The sequence below is a fragment of the Cydia strobilella genome, chromosome 11 (assembly GCF_947568885.1).
Source record: "Cydia strobilella chromosome 11, ilCydStro3.1, whole genome shotgun sequence".
NCBI classification, from domain to species: Eukaryota; Metazoa; Arthropoda; class Insecta; order Lepidoptera; family Tortricidae; genus Cydia; species Cydia strobilella.
Genome location: NC_086051.1, coordinates 515,995 through 532,251, shown reverse-complemented (window position 1 = coordinate 532,251; position 16,257 = coordinate 515,995). Strand labels below are relative to the sequence as shown.

At 41.1% G+C, this 16,257-nt stretch overlaps 2 protein-coding genes across 2 annotated transcripts; one reads left to right on the top strand and one right to left on the bottom strand.

Moving 5' to 3' along the window:
* Positions 1-2,325: 2,325 nt before the first annotated feature.
* LOC134745311 (phosducin-like protein) lies at positions 2,326-3,583 on the bottom strand. The gene has a single exon (XM_063679305.1). It carries the CDS (start codon positions 3,352-3,354, stop codon positions 2,554-2,556), a length of 801 nt encoding a protein of 266 aa, XP_063535375.1. The 5' UTR covers positions 3,355-3,583; the 3' UTR covers positions 2,326-2,553.
* Positions 3,584-3,763: 180 nt separating this feature from the next.
* LOC134745410 (proline-, glutamic acid- and leucine-rich protein 1-like) lies at positions 3,764-15,969 on the top strand. Its single transcript, XM_063679450.1, has 13 exons — positions 3,764-3,897; positions 3,991-4,138; positions 4,218-4,338; positions 4,620-4,763; positions 5,574-5,716; positions 6,359-6,511; positions 6,705-6,800; positions 7,453-7,606; positions 8,152-8,267; positions 9,007-9,106; positions 9,694-9,873; positions 13,558-13,730; positions 15,129-15,969. Exons 1-13 carry the CDS (start codon positions 3,894-3,896, stop codon positions 15,802-15,804), a joined length of 2,208 nt encoding a protein of 735 aa, XP_063535520.1. The 5' UTR covers positions 3,764-3,893; the 3' UTR covers positions 15,805-15,969.
* Positions 15,970-16,257: the final 288 nt, after the last annotated feature.

The window sequence follows — 16,257 nt, the reverse complement described above, 5'->3', positions numbered from 1 at the left end:
CAACACCAGAGATATTACACGCGCGTTGCCGACCCTTTAAAAACCTGTACACTCCTTTTTTGAAGAACCCCATACTGTAGCCCCTCGGGAAAACCTCGGCAGGGAGCTCATTCCACAGCCGAAGCGTACGCGGGAGGAAATTCCTCTTAAACCGCACAGTACGCGACCATTTAGGTGCTAGGGTGTGAGGATGAACACCCTGCCGATGGCGAGCGGTGCGGTGATAGAAAGCGGCCGTTGGCATCATGTCAAACAATTCTTCAGAGCACAGCCCATTGTACAAGCGGTAGAACACACACAAGGAGGCGAAGTCTCTCCTTAGACTTAAAGGTTCGATACCGCTTGTGAGTTTGGGATCGTCGACGATTCGTACAGCGCGCCTTTGGACTGAGTCGAAGGGTCCAAGCTGGCATCCAGGTGCTCCTGCCCAAAGGTGACAGCAGTACTCCATATGGGGTCTGACTTGCGATTTATATAGCAGCAGTATTTGCCCCGGAGTAAAGTATCGCCGTGCTTTATTGAGCACACCGAGTTTTTTGGATGCCAGATCAGCCTTCCCTTCCAGGTGGCTACGGAATTGGACGTCACTGGAGATGTCGACACCGAGGATCCCAATACTCCCTGACATGGTAAGGGCTGTGCCTTCGAACTGTGGGACCACAGTAAATGGGGTTTTCTTAGCGGTAAACGCGCAAACTTGTGTCTTGGTGGGGTTGAATCGCACTAAATTGTCCCGGCCCCACACCGAAACTCTGGATAGAGTGCCCTCAATATCCGACACAAGCTTTTCACGACTCTCTAGCACCACGGAACGAGGGATGTTGGCACGGCCTGCGTAATAGGCATCCCCAGTACTGTCGTCTGCATAGCAATGAATGTCGTCGATAGACAACATGTCATTGATGTGCAGCAAAAACAGCGTTGGGGATAGCACAGAGCCTTGCGGAACGCCAGCGTTAATGTCCATGCTATTGGAGCAGCTTCCGTCTACTACGGCTCGTATGCGTCTGCCAGACAAAAAGCTAGCGATCCATTTGCATAGTATTATTTTAATATCCACATTATTGTGATAAATTGCTTATTTGCTATCTATTTTACTAGATTTTGTTATAAAATGCAACATGTGTCATCATCCCTATTGCAGGGACCGGCCCGCTATCCCTTATCGGGGTTTTATAAGGGTATTGCATAAGGCTTAACTCACCATACCCTTTGCCAGACGAAACCCTTTGTTTTGGTTTTAAAAACCCTTATATAAAGCTACCACATTTGAGTAATCGGTAGCCCAAATACCCTTACAAAACCCTTATCATCCGCTCACCAACACCTTGCATATTGCTTATAAGGGTTAGCCTTATAAAGGGCTTCCCTTTTAGCATATAAGCGTGCTAATTTAAGTCGTCTACCTTGTTCATAAAGCACACATTACTTCGAATCCGAGCGATCGTCGGCGGCGACGGCGGCGTTCTTTGACTAGGCACGTATTTTCTTTCCTTTTCATACACTACCGTAGATATATACTAATCCTGTCTCTTTCACGCAAAGGGAAACCTTTATAAAAAGCGCTTAAAGATAAGGGTAACCCTTATTAAGGGCTAGCCTTATATTTGGTTAGCTTTTCAATAAGGGTTAGTCAAAGGTAAGGGTATGAATGGGCTTGCAGTTTAAAAGGGAAAGTCTTTCAATGTGTTAGCCGTGTTTAAGTGTCGCCCATTGAAAGGGTTTTATCGCGGAAAGGGTTGTCCGGTCCCTGCCCTATTGTATACAAAAATAAAGTACATGGAAAATATTATTAAGGCCCAATATCGTAACAAGGCCTTTAAAACATGATTATGGTTATAAAACAGGAAACTATGCCAGAATTATGTAAACAAATGCATAATACAATGTAAGTACACACATGGATGTTTGATGACATAATAAGTTAGTAACATTAAACACTATCTTAATCTTAAAATAGTTAGAGTACAAAATTCAATGGCAATGTCCATGCATAAAAATATAACAACCATAAACTATTGTTAAATAGTTGACACATAGACCTCATTGGCATTTTGTTAGGAAGATATTGTGGCCTATTACATTTTGGGTTTTTACTTCTCATCAACAGGATTCTAACTCAATGAGGTTAAGATTAACTTGAGTTCTTAAATCCACCAATTATGCTTCACAAGAATTCCATAGTACCATAACATTGTACCCTAGGAACCATAAAATAATATCAAGAACTGGGTTAAATTTAATATTTTATTACAGATAGAAAACAAGACATGCAAGGGTATAAAAAGATTGTAAAAACAGTGACAGCCTTTTCATACTATCTATAGCATGTCTAAATACTAAACTGTTCTTAATTAATTTCTCTATAAATTCACAAGGCATAGTTGGCCGACACATATCAAGCATCAAGTGACAAAAAATGAATAAATTAATGTCTGGTCCACTGGGAGAGAAATGAAGAGTTTCTATCTTCATAAATACATAGCAAGGAGGTTTCACTCCAATAAATCTAAGACTTCACACTGTAAATTAAAGCTATACTTTGTAATTGATTTACTTCTCTGGAAGCATTCCATATTCTATAAGAAAACGCTCCACATCAGTAGCAAAGAAATCGTTACCTAACTCTGTGACGAGTTGGACGAAATTACCAATGATTTGGCCACCCTTGTACACAAGCAGGGCCGGAACACCATCAATACGGAAATGACGACTCAGCCCTGTGATGTCCACGGAAATACGACAGAACTTGATCTCCGGGTAATCTGCAGCCAAAATGTTAAGGCACCCATCCATAGTTCCGCAGGCAATTGAACCGTTGTTGTAGATGTGAATGATAACTGCCACTTTAGGGTCCTCCTTGTCAATAGAGTTCAGAAATTCATTCTGATTCTTCAGAGTTATGACCTTGCCGAATTTGGGTGTTTTCTTCATTTGAGCCATAAGTTCCTGCATCCGTTGCTTTTGATACTTTAGCAGAAAATCTTCGTCCAATAATTCATTCAGCTCATCCTCGAGAACCTCAAGTTCCTTATCCTTTTTCTCTTCGCGTTCTGGTTTCACAGTTAAAGTCAGTTTCTTGGCCAAAGCAATTCGTTCTTTTTCAACTTCTTTCCGATTTTCAGCTTCTAGCTGTTTGAAACGCCTCCAATCCTCCAGGACACCTTTAGGGCCCGTGTTGCTCGCGGACCCCGACCAACTGTTGATGGGTGGCGGCTCGGGCGCTTCGGCTTTAGGAGCTTTACCTTCCTCATCACCGCTCCTGCTGTCCTCGTCATCAGAACCTTCATCTTCGCTGCTACTGCAGTAATTGTGCAGCTTCTCACCCAATATTTTATCGTCCAAAGTAGCCATGGTAAAACTTAATTACAACGCACGTTTAACACAACAAAACTCACGCCAATTAGTACTGACTGGACGTGACGAGGAAAACAACGAGATTATAACGGAGTGAGTAAAAGGAAATTGAATTGTTCGACAGCCAATACACAAGGCACGCGCTAAACTGTTTGTATTTGTAATTTTTCACAGCGTTTGGTTTTTTTCCGTTTTCAACGCATCAATCAACGCAACGCTCTTTCTTCCCTCTCTTTTCTCATTAATTCAATTAATTTATAACAAATCAACGTTTTAATTAGAGGCTCAAATAAATCAAACTGTGCGAGCCTATTTGAGACCCTATGTAAACGGTTAGTTTATATATAACAGATGTACCAAACTATGTGTTTATAAACGTAGCTTAAATATGTTCAAAAATTGGCAGGTTGCAGATTGACAAATGGCATTAATGGCACATAACCTCAAAATAAGCAAAATAAAATGTGTTTACCTTGTTTTCGATGAAGATTAAAACATAATATAAGATTTAATAAAACGAAAAAGAATAAATAGAAATGAGTAAGTACCACTGTTTCTACGAAGACTACTACGGAAAGTTCCTTTTAAGGTGTGTTGATTAATAAACAAGAATTAATTTGCTGTTCTTTACAGGTCAAATTTTAAACAAAGTTTGGGACTTAGATCCTCACGATACGGATGCAGCCAAGGAAGCCTTATCCTCGTTTTTCCCTAATTTAGCAAAACACAAAGAAGGCGACTGCGTGCGATGGCTACGAGCACTAGAAAGCGTTATAAACCGGTAGAGTATTGACTTTATTCTTAGCTTCACGTTTTACGCCTTAAAACCGTTAATCAACTATAATGCACTTTATTTTCAGATTTCCAAAGCTCTGTGGTTCGCAACGGTCAAATATAGAAAAGTACATAGTCCATTTTTTGGACTCAAGCAATTACAACACTGTTATTGAAGCAGCTAAATGTGCACATGTGTTACAGCAGGTAACACTATTTATAAACAGTAATTAAAATTGAAGTGTAACTTAAATAAGTTAAAGAAATTTATGGAGATCACATTTCAAAAATCATAGCTCGTTTGGCCCCAATCTGTCAAAGCAATCTGCCATTAATGTAATCTAAAAAAATCAAAATCATTAAAAAAAAGTTGCAGAATATGAAATAGAAATATTATTGTACAACTTTTGCTAGCAACCTTTAGCATTGGGCTAGACTTAAGACTGTGAAGTTGAAGGTGTAAAAAAATAAAAAAATATTGCTTACAGGTGCGTCCAGGGCAAGAGAAAGCAGCCACGCCTAAAGTTTGCTGGCGGGACCTGATGACCAGCCTCTGCAATGCTGTGCATTCTCTCCTCTCAGAGATATTTCCTAACGCAGCTAACCTTTACAGAAGCAATGGAGAACATGAGGTACTACTAGTTTTATTTTATCTGTAGATAAATTAAAAAGTTTAAATCTTAAGAAGGTTAAATTAGTGTGTAATAAAAAATAGTTTTAATATAAATAACCTAGCTTTTAAGTAACAAACTAACAAATTTGGAACACCGTATCTGAATAAAGAAATTATTTATTTATTTATTATTTATTTAAAGGTAAAGAAGGTGTTAATGTAAATTATTTGTTGTTAAATGTGGGATTATAACACCTAAAAATAAAGAATAAAAATGTAGTCCAACAAGAAGGTCAAACCCTTTCAAATAGGTATTTTTAAGAATCATCACCTTGTTTTTAGGATTCCGTACCCAAAGGGTAAAAACGGTACCCTATTACTAAGACTCCGCTGTCTGTCTGTCCGTCTGTCACCAGGCTGTATCTCATGAACCGTGATAGCTAGACAGTTGAATTTCTCACAGATAATGTATTTCTGTTGCCGCTATAACAAAAAATACTAAAAACAGAATAAAATAAATATTTAAGTGGGACAAATAACAAACGTGTTTTTTATGCCGTTTTTTGCGTAATGGTACAGAACTTTTCATGCGCGAGTCAGACTCGCACTTGGCCGGTTTTTAAAGCTGTATAAAGCTGTTTCATGACTAATTAATCATCCTTTTGACTTTTTCTTAGTCTTATTTTGTAGGTACTTAATGTTGCACTTTTGTTTAGGGAGTTACAGAAATTTAAAAGATAAACTGAAATTGATGTCATATATATAAAAAGATATAAATAAATAAAAACTTGTAAGATTTTTTTAATGTTTTTTTTTTTTTTCATTACAGAACAAAACAACATCAGACTCAATATTGTTGTCCACTTTGAGCGAGCTTTCCGTAGTATCGGGGCAGGAGCGCATACTGAACAGGGAACACATACTGTGCACACGCCTTAGGAATGTGTTTGTGTTCATCCAAGCCATGCTTGTGTAAGACATGTATTTCTTACTTCCTTCTTCTTCTTAATTCTTACTTCCCATTCATTATCAGCTAGAAATGTGGTTAACATCTTAAATATTATGCTTAATATCTGGATATGCACTAACAAAGATTGTAAAAAGGTAGAAAATAGTATATAGATGTGTTCTAAAATTTTCCATTATTATGATATATTTATTTAAATTCTGAGAGAGATGCATCCGGAATTCGGCCTTGAGAAAAAGAATTTTTGGTAGTCTGGTCTCCATGCACAATGAACAGATCAATTGTTGGTTGGCAGAGGCTATATCGGACAACCACCACTTTATTGACCTTGAGTAGGGAACTATGTAAGCACCCATGAGGCTGACATGTTCACCTAAAGTGTCCAAAGCCTCAATAAAAACCAGATAAAAAAAACTGAGATAGTTTTAAATAAGCCTAAAAAGTAAAAAATAACTAGTAAGGAATGTAATACCAACTAACAATCTCTGAGTAAAGATTAGTTTTTATTTTTTTGTCAACTTTTGATAAAAATCATTCTGGAATAAACTCGAAATCCATAGAATGGATCCATTAGTATTTGGTAATATTTTATTATTTTAAAATTTGAAGCATATAAAATACTAAATTAATTAACATAATTTTTTCAGCGAAATATACCCAGTGGGCAAGCCAGTGCGGCCACAGATAATTCTAGACGCCGTAATACGCGCATTGGGAGCGAGCGCGGACGCACAGTGTGTGGAATTAGTGGGGACCGTCAAGAAACAGGCGCTAAGAACGCTGGACGCTCTCGTGGCTTGGTACGTATGTGCAAAACAGACTGAAATAAGCCAATTGAAGGGTAAAGCTTCTATTAATCGCTGTCACTGGCCCTAATTTTTTCCTTTGCCCTTTTACCCTCTCAAAGGACAAAACTAAATAAATGGCATTTATCCGATCTCCAGCTTTTGAACCATTTTAAAGCCCCAAGATTTGTAAACGTTTTTGTTACAGTTTGGGATCAAATCTGATACCGTTTTCGCCTCTAGTCTTCAAATGCGTGATGCAGACGCTGCGGTGGAGCTCAGAAAATCAAAATAAAGAAACCAGGTATTATTTGATTTAGATTCATTTATTCACCAATTTTAATTTATAATAACAGTTTTTAATGATTCGTGATGTTTGTGAGGTCCCGATATTTCGACGCAGTTACATGCATCTTGTTCACGTGTGACTGAAGATAGCGGGTGGGTGTCAAAGTTGTGTACCGCGCTCGGTCTACCCTCATTCTTGCGCGTCGGCTGCGTTCGCTTTCAACGTTACCATCGGTCGCATTCACACTCGTTGGTCTGATCGCGTTCACACTCGTTGGTCTGTCCAAAAAATCATACATTACATAAAAGAAAAACAGTTTGAAATAAATGATTAAAATACATAATTTAAGATTCAGATTTCGTTTTATTTCACTCCGCTGTAAGTAGGTGTATTATTTCTAAGCGTCGGCAACCCTAGCGTTGTGTCGGCGCGCGCGGTGCGGGGAGCGGCGCGTTGAAGGTCACTCCATTGTATTTTTGTGTAGGTATCAAAACGGTAGGTATTTGCTTTTTCTTTGAGAGATAAGTATCTGTTCGTAAGAACTATTATATAATCTGTGCCGACGCTCAAAAGACGCTATTGTATTTTTACATTGCTTTTATTAACACTACAGATGTTCCGTCTTGTTGAAATGTTATCAAAGTGTTAACGACAGAATTGTTTTCAGCGGTGTTCGCATCACAGCCTACAACAGCCTGTCCACTTGGCTGAGCTGCCTGCGCTGCCACCGCGCGCCGGTGCGCGCCCGCGGCTGGCACGACGAGCTGGTCGCGCACATAGCCAGCGACGTCACTCCGCAGGCGCACACTGTGCAACTTACAGTGAGTGTAATGTACATATACACAGCAGGGATGTTGCAAATATTCGCATCCGCATCCGCAACCGCGAAACTTTCGCATTATTTTCAACATCCGCATCCGCATGCGGATGTGGAACAGGTAGGTACATCAACGTCTTAGCGGCGACGTAAGTGCTAGGTAATTTCGTCATTAGCCAATAGGAATCTCGTTTCGTTTTTCTGATTCGTCGATCGAGCACTTAGCCTATGACGGACAGCGACAAGAAGTAAAAAGTTTGTTTTATTTGGACTTTAGTATGCGATTGTGGGGCACCTATATTTTTGTTCAAATACTAAGTTTCGTTTTTTTTTAAATACAAATTACTAGTGCAATCCGCGGATGGAAGCCTTTAAAAATCCGCATCCGCAACATCCCTGATACAAAGCGTACAACAGCTTCGCCACTTGACACATTAAAACGCTTATTTTATGAAGTATTCTATACAAAACCACTTTTATTTATCAAAAAACTAACCCAATTTTTTTATTATCTTCATTTTCATTACAAATGTTATAAATTGTCTTTAGATGAACAATCCACCGCGCAACCTTTCCAAGAAGCAGAAGAAGAAACAAGCACGAGTCATGTTACAACAGAGTTCCATCGCGAACTACGCTCCCGGTGCAAACAACAAAACTACGACGTAAGTGAACCCGACTTTCTGTATTCATTTCAACTCTATTTTATAAGTATTACGGTCCTTTTATTAAAAACAAAAATTCAAAAATTTCAAAATAGGCAGGGCAACTTTGACGAGTATGTAATACTTATTGATTGTTATTATGGTTTTAAAATCTTACCTTTTGACCACTCATAGTAAATTTTATTAAAACGCACAAAGTTAAAATTGCCGACGATGGCGGTCATTTATTTGACGAAATTAAAGTGCGAGTCGGATTCGCCCACCGAGGGTTCTGTACTTTTAGAAATACATCATCTGTGAAAATTTCAACTGTCTAGCTATCACGGGTCATGAGATTCAGCCTGGTGACAAGACAGATGGACAGTGGAGTCTTAGTATTTTACCCTTTGGGTACGGAACCCTAAAAACATCTAAGACCCTTTTTTTATTTTTTATTTAGAACACAAACAGTCATAATATGCATGTTACATATGTTGTACACAATGTACAAAAATTGAGATGAGATACAAACAGACCTGGAGGTTCATAAAAACAATAATAATAAAATAAAAAGTTAGGTAAGAAGAACGTAGTAGTTTAAGAATACATAACTAACAAACAGAATGACTAAAAGAGTTGAGTCTTACTAGCATTTTTTAATATTTTTTAATAATTTCAATTTTATTATTCATTTTTTTTATGCCACGACGGTGGCAAACAAGCATGAGAAACATTTATCTAACTTCTAATACTTTTGAAGGTGTGCGGAGTCGAACGAGCAAACAGCTATAGCGGCGTTGGAGTGTACGGAAACGTTTCTGACGGTCTGCGGAATATTCCTTAAGCCGGCCACTCATAAGGTAACCTAAATCATAATTGTATGTTGGGTTTACTAATTTAACTACAAAAGTAGCTAAGCGGGCAAGGTACTATTCTTTTGAGGGTAAAGAACCATTCAATCGGGATAACAGAATTTATTTGTCTATTCTAGCACTTCAATCTGTCAATTAAATGACTGTAAAATAAAAAATATTTGCATTATTTAACATAATTATACAGAGTGTTATGTTAACAGTGTTTCTTATATTTTTAATTTATATTATTATCGTATAGAAATGCTCGACGCGTTATCGCGACGTTGCGATGAAAAGGTTTATTTTCTACCAACTGCAGTTGACTGGTAAAACTGTCAGATCCTTTATTGTTTGTCAAAGGACTGTCTCATTTCAAACATAGACAGAGAGAATCATACTATCTTTATCTTACACTAGTATTGTTAGCACTCAAAAGAAAAGGTTGAGTATAGTTTTTTTTGTTCTAATTTACTGCCAATTTGGTTTGACCAACTATAAATACTCAATAGTGAGCTTCCAGCTTCTAAATAAATAAAAAATAGCGTAAATATTTGTAGGTACTGAGTACATATTTATATACGTATTTTTTGTAGGTCTTCCATGAACTTCTAGTCCGCGAGTGCTTCCAACTGTCCTCCTGCAGCAGCTCACGCAGCGTGGCGCTACTCCGCGCTCTAGAAGCTTCTAGAAGGAGCGCTCCGCCCGGGGTCCCTCCCCCCACACAGTACTGCCTGCAGCTGTACAGTACCTCCATCAACAGCCAGTGTAGAGAGGTAAGGGATCATTATAACTAGAAGCTTCTAGAAGGAGCGCTCCGCCCGGGGTCCCTCCCCCCACACAGTACTGCCTGCAGCTGTACAGTACCTCCATCAACAGCCAGTGTAGAGAGGTAAGGGATCATTATAACTAGAAGCTTCTAGAAGGAGCGCTCCGCCCGGGGTCCCTCCCCCAACACAGTACTGCCTGCAGCTGTACAGTACCTCCATCAACAGCCAGTGTAGAGAGGTAAGGGATCATTATAACTAGAAGCTTCTAGAAGGAGCGCTCCGCCCGGGGTCCCTCCCCCCACACAGTACTGCCTGCAGCTGTACAGTACCTCCATCAACAGCCAGTGTAGAGAGGTAAGGGATCATTATAACTAGAAGCTTCTAGAAGGAGCGCTCCGCCCGGGGTCCCTCCCCACACACAGTACTGCCTGCAGCTGTACAGTACCTCCATCAACAGCCAGTGTAGAGAGGTAAGGGATCATTATAACTAGAAGCTTCTAGAAGGAGCGCTCCGCCCGGGGTCCCTCCCCCCACACAGTACTGCCTGCAGCTGTACAGTACCTCCATCAACAGCCAGTGTAGAGAGGTAAGGGATCATTATAACTAGAAGCTTCTAGAAGGAGCGCTCCGCCCGGGGTCCCTCCCCCCACACAGTACTGCCTGCAGCTGTACAGTACCTCCATCAACAGCCAGTGTAGAGAGGTAAGGGATCATTATAACTAGAAGCTTCTAGAAGGAGCGCTCCGCCCGGGGTCCCTCCCCCCACACAGTACTGCCTGCAGCTGTACAGTACCTCCATCAACAGCCAGTGTAGAGAGGTAAGGGATCATTATAACTAGAAGCTTCTAGAAGGAGCGCTCCGCCCGGGGTCCCTCCCCCCACACAGTACTGCCTGCAGCTGTACAGTACCTCCATCAACAGCCAGTGTAGAGAGGTAAGGGATCATTATAACTAGAAGCTTCTAGAAGGAGCGCTCCGCCCGGGGTCCCTCCCCCCACACAGTACTGCCTGCAGCTGTACAGTACCTCCATCAACAGCCAGTGTAGAGAGGTAAGGGATCATTATAACTAGAAGCTTCTAGAAGGAGCGCTCCGCCCGGGGTCCCTCCCCCCACACAGTACTGCCTGCAGCTGTACAGTACCTCCATCAACAGCCAGTGTAGAGAGGTAAGGGATCATTATAACTAGAAGCTTCTAGAAGGAGCGCTCCGCCCGGGGTCCCTCCCCCCACACAGTACTGCCTGCAGCTGTACAGTACCTCCATCAACAGCCAGTGTAGAGAGGTAAGGGATCATTATAACTAGAAGCTTCTAGAAGGAGCGCTCCGCCCGGGGTCCCTCCCCCCACACAGTACTGCCTGCAGCTGTACAGTACCTCCATCAACAGCCAGTGTAGAGAGGTAAGGGATCATTATAACTAGAAGCTTCTAGAAGGAGCGCTCCGCCCGGGGTCCCTCCTCCCACACAGTACTGCCTGCAGCTGTACAGTACCTCCATCAACAGCCAGTGTAGAGAGGTAAGGGATCATTATAACTAGAAGCTTCTAGAAGGAGCGCTCCGCCCGGGGTCCCTCCCCCCACACAGTACTGCCTGCAGCTGTACAGTACCTCCATCAACAGCCAGTGTAGAGAGGTAAGGGATCATTATAACTAGAAGCTTCTAGAAGGAGCGCTCCGCCCGGGGTCCCTCCCCCCACACAGTACTGCCTGCAGCTGTACAGTACCTCCATCAACAGCCAGTGTAGAGAGGTAAGGGATCATTATAACTAGAAGCTTCTAGAAGGAGCGCTCCGCCCGGGGTCCCTCCCCCCACACAGTACTGCCTGCAGCTGTACAGTACCTCCATCAACAGCCAGTGTAGAGAGGTAAGGGATCATTATAACTAGAAGCTTCTAGAAGGAGCGCTCCGCCCGGGGTCCCTCCCCCCAGACAGTACTGCCTGCAGCTGTACAGTACCTCCATCAACAGCCAGTGTAGAGAGGTAAGGGATCATTATAACTAGAAGCTTCTAGAAGGAGCGCTCCGCCCGGGGTCCCTCCCCCCACACAGTACTGCCTGCAGCTGTACAGTACCTCCATCAACAGCCAGTGTAGAGAGGTAAGGGATCATTATAACTAGAAGCTTCTAGAAGGAGCGCTCCGCCCGGGGTCCCTCCCCCCACACAGTACTGCCTGCAGCTGTACAGTACCTCCATCAACAGCCAGTGTAGAGAGGTAAGGGATCATTATAACTAGAAGCTTCTAGAAGGAGCGCTCCGCCCGGGGTCCCTCCCCCCACACAGTACTGCCTGCAGCTGTACAGTACCTCCATCAACAGCCAGTGTAGAGAGGTAAGGGATCATTATAACTAGAAGCTTCTAGAAGGAGCGCTCCGCCCGGGGTCCCTCCCCCCACACAGTACTGCCTGCAGCTGTACAGTACCTCCATCAACAGCCAGTGTAGAGAGGTAAGGGATCATTATAACTAGAAGCTTCTAGAAGGAGCGCTCCGCCCGGGGTCCCTCCCCCCACACAGTACTGCCTGCAGCTGTACAGTACCTCCATCAACAGCCAGTGTAGAGAGGTAAGGGATCATTATAACTAGAAGCTTCTAGAAGGAGCGCTCCGCCCGGGGTCCCTCCCCCCACACAGTACTGCCTGCAGCTGTACAGTACCTCCATCAACAGCCAGCGTAGAGAGGTAAGGGATCATTATCTCCTAGCTGCTACAGGCTAAATAATAAGTGCATTTCCGTTGTCAGGGAGGTTTTGGAACAGCCACGAAATCGCGAAAAAAAAAATTTACCCTCCCATAGAAAATGGACCAGCCGAAATGTATGAGACAGCCAATTTTTTTTTTCGCAATTTCGGGGTCGGTCCCATAGTAGAAGTTGCTCAGTATAATCCCAAAACCTCCCTGGAGTCCCTGGCAACGGGAATGCACCTATTTTTTAACCATCGCGCATAGAGCAGTAAAGGAATGATTTCTGTATAAAATTAAGAAAATATCTAAAGTAGGATAATATATAGAAAGTGTAAGAGTAAAAACACCAGAGCACAATTATAACAAATATTTATTAGGGAATCACAAAATATGAGAGTTTAGTCTTGGATAGTACGTGGCGTGGTAAACGCCCAAAACCGATCTACAAGATGGACGACGCTCCTAGTGATGTGACATTCCGGTTATGGTAGTGTTGTGCACGACCGATAAATGACGTTGCCGCCTTTTAAAAGTAAGATCATAGAGTAACTTATACTAGAGCGGTACTGTCATAGTAAATTTTGTAACCCCAGTAAATTCACTGCCATCTGTCGACACACTTTAAAACTAAAAATGAAGATTTATAAAAATACGATAAAATGTATTTAAATATGGATAAATGATTTTTTTTATTTGCTTTAATTATTTTTATGATTTCGACCCATGTTCTTTCACTGATATGCGTTTAAATTGTTAAATAACAAACGAAACCGTCAACGCCATCTATACGACAGTAGGCCAAAGCTAGTAGCGCCCTCTGAACGAAAATCAAATTTTCTTGATTTTCGAGGCACGTTTTTTCCTTAGACTGTATCCATCTATTAAGGAGTTATATCTATCTTTGGTAAGATAAAACATCGTAAAACTTGAAACCGAAATCCATTGTAATACTTATTAAAAGAATAAAACATCATTTTCAAATGGACTCTAACACTATACCTTTTTTTCCACAGATCTCCAAATTGTGCACTCAAGCCCTCCTAGACATAAGGCTGCATCTCCACTGCTCGCCGCCGTCTCTCAGCTTCGCCGCCGACACGCACACTGAACAGAACGACGAAGAAGAGAAGAGAAGGATCTCCAGGAGGAACAGGGAGGCGCTAGAGTCGCTGCTGGGAGCTGATAAGTTAGTTCATACATATTTCCTCTTTATCGTGGCGTTTTTCCGGTTGAATCCTAAAACTTCTACTTAGCAAAATTAGTGGTACAAAGCTACCTTATCCTTATCTTATTAACTGTCGCAGGTCCTAGTTTTTACGAAAGTAGCTGCCATATAACCATCCAACCCAGAGGGGAAACTAGGCCTTATCAAAGATAGATATAACTCCGTAATAGATGGATACAGTCTAAGGAAAAAACGTGCCTCGAAAATCAAGAAAATTTGATTCTCGTTCAGAGGGCGCTACTAGCTTTGGCCTACTGTCGTATAGATGGCGTTGACGGTTTCGTTTGTTTTTTAACAATTTAAACGCATATCAGTGAAGGAACGTGGGTCAAAATCATAAAAATAATTAAAACAAATAAAAAAAATCACTTATTCATATTTAAATACATTTTATCGTATTTTTATAAATCTTCATTTTTAGTTTTAAAGTGTGTCGACAGATGGCAGTGAATTTACTGGGGTTACAAAATTTACTATGACAGTACCGCTCTAGTATAAGTTACTCTATGGCCTTATTGACATGATGCTTTGCTTCATCCAAAAGCAAAGTAAATATTAAATACATAATGTAATGTTTGACGATCATGATAAGAAGATAAGCATAATTTTGACATTGATGCAAAATAGTGTAATTTTTATCCTGAAATAAATAAATCTAAATCTAATAATAAGTTGCAAGAAGCTCATTGGTACAAGCCGGAGTTCAAACCCATGACCTTGGATTTGAAAGTCAGCTTTTTCCCTTGCATGCTTTATTACATAGTGATGATGATGATGATGCTCCTGCCCGATTTCGGTCACAGCGACTGCGTGCTCTGGAGTAGGCAATTTTTGCCCTGTGCGCCCTTTATAGGAAATATTACGCGAAACTCTGCGTGGTGGCGCCACTACCCGTCTATCGCGAAACAAGAAAATCGAAATTTCGTTATCTAACATCACTGTCACTCTTGCATATTCGAGCGATAAAGAGGCAGATAGCGATGTTTCGGATTCGCGTTTCTCGGTAGGTCCTCTGTGAACAAGCCGCCTTGATGCATCAATGTCATATTTTATTATCTCTGAAAACTTGTCAGAAACCTGCTAAAGGTACAGTATGTATAAGTTACTCTATGGTTAACTAAAAAGGCTAGTGCTGCACTCTGGTGGCTGAACATTGCAGTAATATCCCCTATTAGGTGGCTCACGTAGTAAATTACACGATTACATAGTAAATTCAATAGTAGCCTCCTTCTAAATAGTGTATTTACAGCATTTCTAAACAAATAAATACCGCTGAATGATTTAAAACATATGATTTCAAATAAATAAAAAAACCACTAAGATAAAATTAACAATTTCACATTTTTATCATATTTACAGAGTACCACCAGAAACCTGCGACATAGAACACGCGCCGGAACCGGAGGAGCCCGCCAACAAGAAGCCCCGAATCGACGACGACAAAATCAGCCTCAGCAGCTCCTCCGACCACTCCGTACAAATCTGCGACTCGGACTCCGAAGACGTCGAAGAAGTACCCATGGACACCCATCAACCCGAAGAAAGTATTGTACATGCTGATATCCACGAGAAATCAACGGAAGACTTTGACAACCCTGACTCAACGGAATATGAAAAAGTTGTTACACCAAAGTATAGTAACATTCATGAAGCGATAACACAAATCCCAATACACACAGTAGACGGAGACAGTCTGTCCGGGAAATCAAATGAAGTTGGATATGGTTACCCTAATACAGGAAAATCGGTGGCAGTGCTTGAGAATTTAGAAGATGAGAATTTGCCTGATACTAATGATACAGATGATGTTCACATTACTTGCGGACAGGTTGCCGCTACGCCTGAAGAAGATAATAAAGATGATAAAGAACCTAAGGTTAATGGAGTTAAGTTGCCTGAAAATTCGCCTGAGAAACGGGAAGTAGAAGGAAGTGTGACAGTTAAAATGGCGGTGTCTAATGAGGGGGTGTCTGTGGAAGATATGTTGGCTGATTTTGTTGACGAAGTCAATGATGATAATATTACGCAAGCTTAATTTTTTTGCTATTGTTAAGAGTACAATTTAGTTTGAAAATATTTAAATTTGTAACTTGTAGTTTTATGTCCATGGTGTCCAACTGGTGCCAACAAGATGAACTGTAGTCCGCCACGGTTAAACTTATTAGCTTGTAAAGCTGGATTAATAAACTGATCAACAAAATTCGTTTTTTACTTTGGCATCTCGATCCATAACTATCTGTCACTTGCCAATAGTCAGCCTATTGAGTTACTTATGAAGAAACTGGAGATTTCTTTCTACTCTTTTTTGCCAGACTGTAGTTCGAAAATATAGTTGATCAAGCAAATCTTGTCAGTAGAAAAAGGCGCGAAATTCAAATTTTCTATGGGACGATAACCCTTCGCGCCTACATTTTTTAAATTTGCCGCCTTTTCCTACTGACAAGATTAGCTTGTCGAACTATATATATACAAAGTTGAACTATTTAAG

Bases quoted from the DNA above. Each gene is read 5' to 3' on its own strand.
- LOC134745410 (XM_063679450.1), top strand. The intron at 5,717-6,358 runs GTAAGACATGTA...TAATTTTTTCAG, and splicing joins TTCATCCAAGCCATGCTTGT to CGAAATATACCCAGTGGGCA. The intron at 9,107-9,693 runs GTAACCTAAATC...TATTTTTTGTAG, and splicing joins TTAAGCCGGCCACTCATAAG to GTCTTCCATGAACTTCTAGT.
- LOC134745311 (XM_063679305.1), bottom strand. From the start codon at position 3,354: ATGGCTACTTTGGACGATAAAATATTGGGTGAGAAGCTGCACAATTAC.